This window comes from Silene latifolia, chromosome 10, assembly GCF_048544455.1.
Source record: "Silene latifolia isolate original U9 population chromosome 10, ASM4854445v1, whole genome shotgun sequence".
In the NCBI taxonomy this organism is placed as follows: Eukaryota; Viridiplantae; Streptophyta; class Magnoliopsida; order Caryophyllales; family Caryophyllaceae; genus Silene; species Silene latifolia.
Window position 1 is genome coordinate 61,935,273 of NC_133535.1, and position 9,262 is coordinate 61,944,534.

Below are 9,262 nucleotides of genomic sequence, written 5' to 3' on the forward strand. Positions count from 1 at the left end.
CTTTTCTCGGTAAAACTGAAAAGAAACAAAAACCGCCCGTAATCTTTTCTCGGTTTTTCAGCAAAAACCGAATGGAAAAAAAAAGATTTTTTTTTTTTTTTTTTTTACTGTTCATCCGTGAACAATAGAACGGAAAACGGAAAAAAAAAATCCACGGCTCAAAAAACAATCCAAATGGATTACATTTTTTTCTCGCAAACCCTAATTATTGTTTACAAACAATTTTATGAAAATCATCAAAATTAAAATTCGTGGCCTTGGCTCGATACCACTTGTGGGAAATAATCCGGTATACTTCCCTTATAATTGAAGGATTATAACGAATTTAATTAAGACGATCACTAGTCATAAATAAAATACATAAACAAAATAAAGGATTCAGAAATAATCTTCGGTCCTAGCAAATTTGGCCTATGAACAATATCGCAATGATATTCTCCTATCAGTTGCACCAAAGATGCTCCGAGAAATGCCCTTGTTTTGCTAGAATCGATCCAAAAATTAAATAATTTTTAGGTTTTTCTTTTGTGTTTTTCCGATGAGAGAGGAGGCAAAAATGAAAAATGAATTAGGTCATAAAATCCTCCCCTTCACTCACCTATAAACCGTGTATTAGGGATGGATTAGGGTAGGATTTTTTTTTTTTCATTTTTTTTGGCCCATTTCCGAAATAAGGAGTATTATTTCCTTATTTTTGGTTATTCCAAAAATGTATAAAATGTGTTAAATTGTCATCTAGAGAGGATCGAACCCATGACCTCTTGGTTTGTGTACCCTCACTATTACCACTATGACACATTCGACTTGTTGATATTAAATATAACCGATTACATTTAATTACGAATTAACAGATTAATTCGTCCAAGCTAACATTACATACATTTAATTAAATATAACTTATTATATTCAATTTACGAATTGACAGTTAATTCGTCTCAACTAATATTATTTAATCTTCATTAAATAATTGTCTCATCAACACAGTGACTAACTGTTTAGTCATATTAGGCATCAATGTGATCATATTTCTATAATCACATCTCCCAAACACATCCTATAGGTGTGACCTTTAGGGACCAGTTGATCACCGCCATCTATATGATAATAACGTCAAACTTTCTAGCAAGCCAACCGTTATTAGGTAAACGTTAATCAACTAATTAAATATACGAAGTATACCCTTGTGAACCTGTAAGAGATTTACAAATGTTATCACACTAATTTGTGGAGGACACAAGCTCCAACATGTTTGTCGATGGTTCTCGAGGTGGGTCCTTGGCTGAGTGGAGTCACTTGCGGGAGTGGCTTCACGCCCGTAGTTCTCCCTTCGTGGAACCCGCCACAGGAGGGGATGTGCACATTAATGGACATGGGTTTATCGCTCGTATTGATGAGCAGAGCTTAGATGGGAACAGCTGCGGTCCCCTACTGGCAGGGCTAGTCCAGTGGACAGTCAGTGATGGTGGTTGGTTGGAGGAGATGTGGTGTGTGTGTTGTTGTGCTTGTGTTGTGTCTGTTTGTATGTTTGCTTCATCAGTTACTGACCTTGTGGGGTTTTGTTTGTTGTTTGTTTCTGTTGTGTCTGCCGTGATCCACTATCGTGAGCAGTTAGTCTTAGTAAGTTGTCGTTTGGATCACAGCTGGGTTCTTGGAGGGACGAGTCTAACACGAGTCATGAAAGAAGTAGTTCACATAGTAGATAGTGGTTTTGAGTTGTATCTTTTCATATCGTCTGTTGTTAATAATCATTTTGTAATATAACTTAATTTTTCTTTTATCGACGTTTGATTATTACTGTCCTCGGGCAACCGAGATGGTAACGCCCTTATATGCTAGGGAAGGTCTTGTTAAGGCTCCTTGGTATATGGGGGTGTTACACCTACTTCCTACTACAGATGCTGGTACCTTTGGAATTCATCCATCCTACATTCAGTTGGTTGAGAGGAATCTTTTCAAGGGTGTAGTTGGTGACGATCTAGGCAAGCATATGTAGTTATTCACTGATTACTTCTCCGCCATTCCTTTAGTTGCTGGGGTGACACAAGATTCAGGTAAAAGAAATTCTTTTTCCTTTTTCTTTGACTAATGACGGCCGGGATTGGTTGAGAGATTTGGATAGGGAAGTTGCTGGTGTGACTGACTTGAATTCCCTAGCATTAGCTTTTTACAGAAGGTACTTTCCACCACAGCGCACCAACGCATTAAGATGCCAAATCACTAACTTCACACAATTGGCCACTGAAGATTTGAATGAAGCTTTGACTAGGTTGAAGAAGCTAGTTCGCTCTATACCTCATCATGGCTTCCAACAATGGTTCCTTTGCAACCAATTTTACAATAGGGTGTATGACGACCAAAGAGCTATATTAGATGTTGCAGCCAAAGGAAGATTCCAGAAAAATATTGAAGACAATATGGGATGGCATCTTATTGAAGACATTGTCATTCATGTAGCTCAGTATGAGAATCCTAGAGAAGGTAGGCGAGTGAGCGAAAGAGATAGTGAATCCCATGTAGCTGAGTTGGAGATTCTTAATGCTAGGTGTGACGAGTCTGAGAGTCTGCCAATTTTGGATGATCAACAGTAGGTCCATACTATGATTGAGCATGAGGTGTCTTTTGTAGGTGTGGTGCGGAAGGACATGTTTCTATTACCTGTATGGCAGAAGTAGAGCATGTTAATGCTTACCAACAATATAAGCAAGGAATTCCGTTCTCTATTCTTTATGAAGATTTAGCCATACCAAGTACGTCTAGTCCTATCCGTTCAATGCCGCAGCAAGAGAATTCTTCTTCTAATACATAGATAGCGGAGTTGAAATCTTTGGTGTTATCTTTGGCATTTCAACTCCAGAAAAATGGAGAAGACAATGAGAATTCCATAGAGAAATTGAAAGATCAATTCACACAATTTGAATCCGAGCAAATGAATCAAGCAAATTGATCACCCTCTTGCGACCTGATTAATGCAATTAATCTCCGAAATTCAAGCAAATGGTTTTGAAAATATTTGAAATGGTAAAAACCGATTGCAAAAAAGAAATGAAAATAGAGGAAAGATAAGGCGACTTGCGGTAATCTTCTAGGGCATCGATTTTACCATTGATTTATCTTGAAAATGGCACGAAATTCTTCACATAAAACAAAAGGAAAGCAAGCTCGTCGTTTAAAATCTTTGAATAACAGTATTAAGGCTTCATCTAGTTCCAAAGTTGCAAAGAAGAAAGGACTAGAGGAATATGATATCATACGTACTAAACCTATACATGAGGTTAATGAGATTCCTGGTTTGTCTTTTGAAGATGAAGAGGATCCGGGTATGAATAACCAATGGATCACTAAGCGTGGGAAAAAAACAGTGACCACCTCTGATGAGGACAACATTGTGGATGACCTAATTCAGTTTACATCAGAGGATGATAAGGAGGAAGTGGATTACTAGAATAAGGCTGTGTATTGCTTTGTTCTGGGTGCTAATCCACCATGGGAGGTTATCAATGGGTACGTTCATCGTATTTGGAAGCAATTCTCTATCGATAAGGTATCCTTCCTCCCAAATGGTATATTCCTGGTCCGATTCAAGGAAGACCTGGATAAAGAAGCAGTCCTAAATGCAGGATACCATATGTTCGATAATAAAACACTAATAGTACATCCTTGGGTTGATAATGTTGATCTAATGAAAGAGGAGCTTAAAGTGGTCCCTGCTTGGATTAGATTGCACGAGTTACCCATCAAGTTTTGGGGTAAGTGCCTCCCTACCATTTTTGGTCTCATTGGCACCTATGTCAAGTCAGATCAAGCAAATTCTGATAGGACTAGACTTGGGTTTGCCAGGACAATGGTGGAACTCAATATGGGACACAAATTTCTAAGTGAAGTTAGGTTTTTGGATCAAACAGGCAAAATTATTAAGATTAAGATTGAATATGAGTGGAAGCCTGAGTTGTGTACTAAATGTAAGAGTATTGGTCATGAGGCTAAATATTGCAAGAAGGTGATTTCACCTGCACAGAAATTTAAGACTGCCAAAGTTTGGAAATATGTCCAGCCAAAACAGTTATTTATTTCTGTTTCACAGAATGATTCTCAACAGAAAGTCATAGCACCTGTTGTTAATCCAACTGGTATTGAGGAAGGAGAATGTAGCACTCCATTAAATAAAGGTGGTGGATCATACGCAGCAGTTGTGGCTGGTGAATGTACTCCCAATGTAGGGATTGGAATAGGTAGCTCAGTATCACAAAACTCCAATTAATAATATCGGATTCTGGAATGTGAGAGGGCTGAACAATGTAAATAAACAAAATACTGTCAAATGGTTTATTCATAATAATGATGCAGGTTTATTTGGCCTATTGGAAACTAAAATAAATGGAGAAAATGTGAGTAATATTTGAAATAAGATATTACATCGATGGTGTGTTACTACTAATTGTAGAATGCATAAAGGTGGTAGGGTGTGGATACTACGGCAACCTAGTCTTTTTTATGTCATGGTGTTACAATATGACCCTCAATTTATTCACACAAGGGTTACTGCCAGAAGTTCCAATCAACAATTCTTACTTACTATGATATATGTTTTTAATGAAGGAAAGGACATGATTGATCTCTGGAATAAGTTATCTATAATTGCTCAGGGATGTAATGAAGCTTGGGCACTAGCTTGTGATTTCAACACAGTGCTAAATCCTGTTGAGAGGTTAGAAGGGGTCACTACATAAGAGGATATGGATGATTTCATTAGATGTTGGGATGTGTGTGGCATGACTGATACTCACTCTACTGGAGCCTACTTTACTTGGAACAATAAAGAGGAACCACTTCAGAGGAAATATAGTAGATTAGATAGGTTTCTTATCAATCAGGAATGGCTCTCTAAATTTCCTGATATGAGAGCTCATTTCCATCTAGAAGGACTGTTACACCATAATCCATATATTATCAATAATGTGAAAATTGGCGGCCATAAGAAGGCTAGCTTTACTTATTTCAATATGTGGGGAGCTGCTCCCTTTTTTCTAGCCAGAGTAGGGGATGAATGGTATAAGAGTTATCTGGGTACCAAGATGTTTGTCATCATTAAAAAACTGAAAGCTCTGAAGAATATCATAAAGGAGTTAAATAAGGAGTGCTTTTCTGATATTGAATTGCAGGTAAATATTGTTGCTCATGAATTGGAGAATATTCAGAAACAAATTGTTCAGGATCCTACTAATCTCACCTTAATTGCTACTGAAGTAGAGGCTTGTGCAAATTTAAGAGAACTCAATACTGCCAAGAACAATTTCCTGTAGCAGAAAGCTAAAGCTCAATGGCTGGAGGAATGGGACAGTAATACTACCTACTTCCATGGAGCAATCAAGCAAAGATGCCTAAGAAACAAAGTTATTCAAATTGAGGATCAAAGGGGTAGGCTTTGTAAGGATGGTGACAACATTCAAGATGCATTTCTGGACTATTACCAAACCCTTCTTGGCAGTAGGAAAGACGCTAAAGTTGTCAAACCAGAGGTTCTCAATCAAGGTAAATGTTGTGAAACTCATCACCTGGATATACTCAATAGACCTGCCACAAATGAGGAGATAAATCAGGTCATATTTTCCGTTCCTCCTGACAAGTCACATGTGCCACATGGTTACACAAATGGCTTCTTTAAAGATGCTTGGAGTATTGTTGGTCAGGATATTTGTGCTGAAATACAAGACTTTTTCTTGACAGGTAACCTGTTGACACAAATAAATTCTACTAATGTTACACTTGTCCCTAAATATGAGAGGCCTACTGCAGTGAAGCATTTCAGGCCAATTGCCTGCTGCAATCTCATTTACAAATCTATTTCCAAATTATTATGTAATAGATTGGCCTTGGTTTTACATGATATAATCCATGATAATCAAGGATATTTATTCAAGGTAAATCTATCATTGAAAATGTGCTTATATGTCAAGATATTGTGAAACTCTATGCAAGACAGGCAGTTTCTCGTAGATGTCTATTTAAGATTAACTTGCAGAAAGCTTATGATGCAGTTGAATGGGACTTTATGGAACAACTGCTTAAGGGCCTCGAGTTTCCCAAGGCATTTATTCCGAAGGTTATGCTTTGCATTAGAACTACCGCTGTCACTTTTTCTCTAAATGGTTCTAATTTTTGATACTTCAAAGGAAAAGGGGGATTAAGACAGGGAGACCCTATTTCTCCCCTTGTCTTCACAATTTGTATGGATTATCTTACAAGGTTGATTAAGTTTGCCAATGCCAGATGGCCCTTCCAATATCATCATTTGTGTAAAGGCCTTAAACTGACACACCTCATGTTTGCTGATGATCTCCTTCTGTTTGGTAAAGGGAATGCTCAATCCCTCATACTACTTATGAGGGCTTTTTCTTCATCTCTAAAGCTTCTGGCCTCATGATGAATAACTCCAAACCCGAGGTCTATTTCAATGGAATGACAGAACAATTGAAAGCTGATATTATAAATGTCACTGGTTTTTCTGAAGGAATCATGCCATTCAGGTATTTGGGAGTCAATATACAGGCTGGCAGGCTCACAAGGAAGGAATGCAACCAGATAATTTGGTTAACAGAATTCGAAGTCTGGGTGCAAAAAAACTCTTCTATGCTGGCAGGTTAACACTTATCAACTCTGTCCGAAATACTCTGTACAGCTACTGAGCATCAATGTTCATCATTCCTAAGAGTGTTATTCATAGAATTGAAAGAATATGTAGAAATTTCTTTTGGGATGGCAGCTCTGAATATCAAAGAGTCCCCTTACTGGCTTGGGATAAGGTAACCTTACCCAAGAATGAAGGGGTACTAGGGATTAAGAAGGCTGATATCTAGAACATTGCGGCTGTGGCTAAGCTAGTTAATTGGATTTACTATAAGTCTGACAGGCTCTGGATTAGATGGATTAACCATATTTATCTCAAAAACCAGGATTGGCACTCATACACTCAAAAATATGATGCAACTTGATCGTGGAAAAGCATTTGCAAAGTGAAAGAACTTGTGAAAGATGGCTTTGACAATGGTACTTGGTTATCCCATCCTTTGGGATACTCCATCAGTAGGGGATATGCCTAGTTAAGATCAACTCAGGCTATTCAGCAATGGCCAAAAGTTATCTGGAATAACTGGAATACTCCTAAGCATTCTCTGATCACATGGATTATTATGCATAAAGGACTGAATACTAAGGACATATTCTTCAGGTTTGGGTGCTGTGTAGATGACCAATGTTGCCTCTATGACAGTTAGCCTGAATCAGTTGAGCATCTATTCTTTGAGTGTGAATATAGTAAAAGGATCATAGCACTTGTTGAACACTGGTTACACAGGCAATTGCCTACTGTTGAGGCTCTAATAGCTATGGGAAGGAAATCTATCCATTGGAAAACATTGGTGTTGGACCATATAGATATATGATTAAGTTTTGATAATGACAAGTGTGTGCTTTATTTTATATACTCTTGCTTGTAATTGTTTGTTTAAGTCTTTGTTAGATTAATTTAGGTTTACAAGTTTAGCAAGTAATGTTATAGCTCTCTTAGCTATAACATTGAAGATTTGTGAAGCGTCATTCAAGTCATGTTATAGCAGCTTGAGCTATAACATTGGAAGTTCTTAAGGCATCATAAGCAACTGTAACTAGTTTCAAGTATGATGATCATTCAAGCAAAAGGCTAGATCAAGTCTTTAACAAAGCTCAAGATGAAGAGCTTTTGGTCAAGATAAAGAGAAGATTCTTTACTGAAGATCTCCAGGAAGATTAGTTAGTATAGGTCTTCATCTAATGACGGTATTTTAAGATAAGAATATTGGGAAGTAAAGTTATAGCTATTTCACCTATAACTTTACTAACCAAACTTAAAGTTATAGCTGTTTCTACTATAACTTTAGGTAGTATTTTAAAGGCACGATTTTAATAGTTTTAAAATCATTTTTCAAAGGATAAAATTCTTTTAAACATATTTCGAAATCTTTTGTGTATATAGTAGAGTTGAATTATGGGTTATTTTAATTGGTGACTTGCATATTCCTATTGGTTAGTAAAACGACTTATGGGTCGTCATGCTACCTAGGGTTTGCTAGTCTATCTAATCTAACCCTAACCCAAGGAGATAGGTTTTATCCAAGGTTGGACACGGGCCTAGGGTTTCAGCCGTGAGCTGCAAACCGTTGGGGCGTGTGAGGTGGTTGTGTTTAAGTAATCTATCTAATCAAATCTAGCTTATATTTATATAAGATATTTCCCTATCTTTATAATATATGATTTGATTTGTTTACTTATCCTAACATCTTAGAGATATAGTTTTACTTGTTAAATAAGATTTACTTTTATCTTATTTATTTAAACTATAGTATCTTGGATTAAATTTAGGGAAGAGATAAAAATTTATCTCTTATACCCTTGCCGCCTATCTCACGGCATCCTAGGGTTTCGTGCAAACCCTAGTACCCACTTCTACTATAAATACAATTGATCATTCTTCATTTATCTAAGCTTTTCGAAATACAACAAACTTTGCAAAACATATTCGAGTTTAATTCTTAATTGTTTTATTGTTTTGTTTTAGAAAATATTTACGAAAAGTCGTGCTCTTCAAATTGCTTATCTTTCTTTAAGATTACGTCATAAGATAATAGTACTTCATATTGTTTCTTACTCGTTCAATTGTGTGAACACTTAGAAGAACAATCAAGTGCTTTCTTAGTAACTTAAGATAGTCAAATCGAATATCTAGTGATATTCAAATCGAGTTATAGTTAGAGTTAACTATACGAGTTGGGTTGATAATTTTGTAATCCGGAGTAAGGTACTAAAATTATTAATCGAGAATAGTGGACGTAGGCTTCGACGTGTGAAGCTGAACCACTTCAAATATCGTGTGTCCTTGCATCTTTCGTTTCAGTCATTTCATTCGTTCATAATCAATTAGTTAATTAATTAAAGTTTAATCAATAAACTTTAAGTAATTAATTACCTTTGATATAAATTAAAAAGAAGGCATAATTTTTAAATACTCAATTCACCCCCCCCCCCCCCCCCTCCTCGAGTATTTCGGGTGTGATAGACTCTTCAATTGGTATAAGAGCCTCGTGCTCTTGATTGCCTAACCGCAAAGAGGCTAGATCCGTCTATCTTTTTATCTTTTTATTCTATTTTTATTCCGCTGCCTTACACGTGTGAAATGGATTCCAAGTATCTCAAGTGTCCCGTCTTTGATGGGAAGAATTATGGACTTTGG

The 9,262-nt window shown here is 36.8% G+C and overlaps 1 protein-coding gene across 1 annotated transcript; it reads left to right on the forward strand.

The window, feature by feature from the left end:
• The first annotated feature begins 4,733 nt into the window (after positions 1–4,733).
• On the forward strand, positions 4,734–7,439 carry LOC141607654 (uncharacterized). Its single transcript, XM_074427009.1, has 6 exons — positions 4,734–5,243; positions 5,301–5,918; positions 6,020–6,100; positions 6,525–6,637; positions 6,722–6,800; positions 7,272–7,439. Exons 1-6 carry the CDS (start codon positions 4,734–4,736, stop codon positions 7,437–7,439), a joined length of 1,569 nt encoding a protein of 522 aa, XP_074283110.1.
• Positions 7,440–9,262: the final 1,823 nt, after the last annotated feature.

Bases quoted from the DNA above. Each gene is read 5' to 3' on its own strand.
- LOC141607654 (XM_074427009.1), top strand. From the start codon at position 4,734: ATGGATGATTTCATTAGATGTTGGGATGTGTGTGGCATGACTGATACT. The intron at 6,638-6,721 runs GTTAACACTTAT...TGTTATTCATAG, and splicing joins AAACTCTTCTATGCTGGCAG to AATTGAAAGAATATGTAGAA. The intron at 6,801-7,271 runs GTAACCTTACCC...TATGACAGTTAG, and splicing joins CCTTACTGGCTTGGGATAAG to CCTGAATCAGTTGAGCATCT.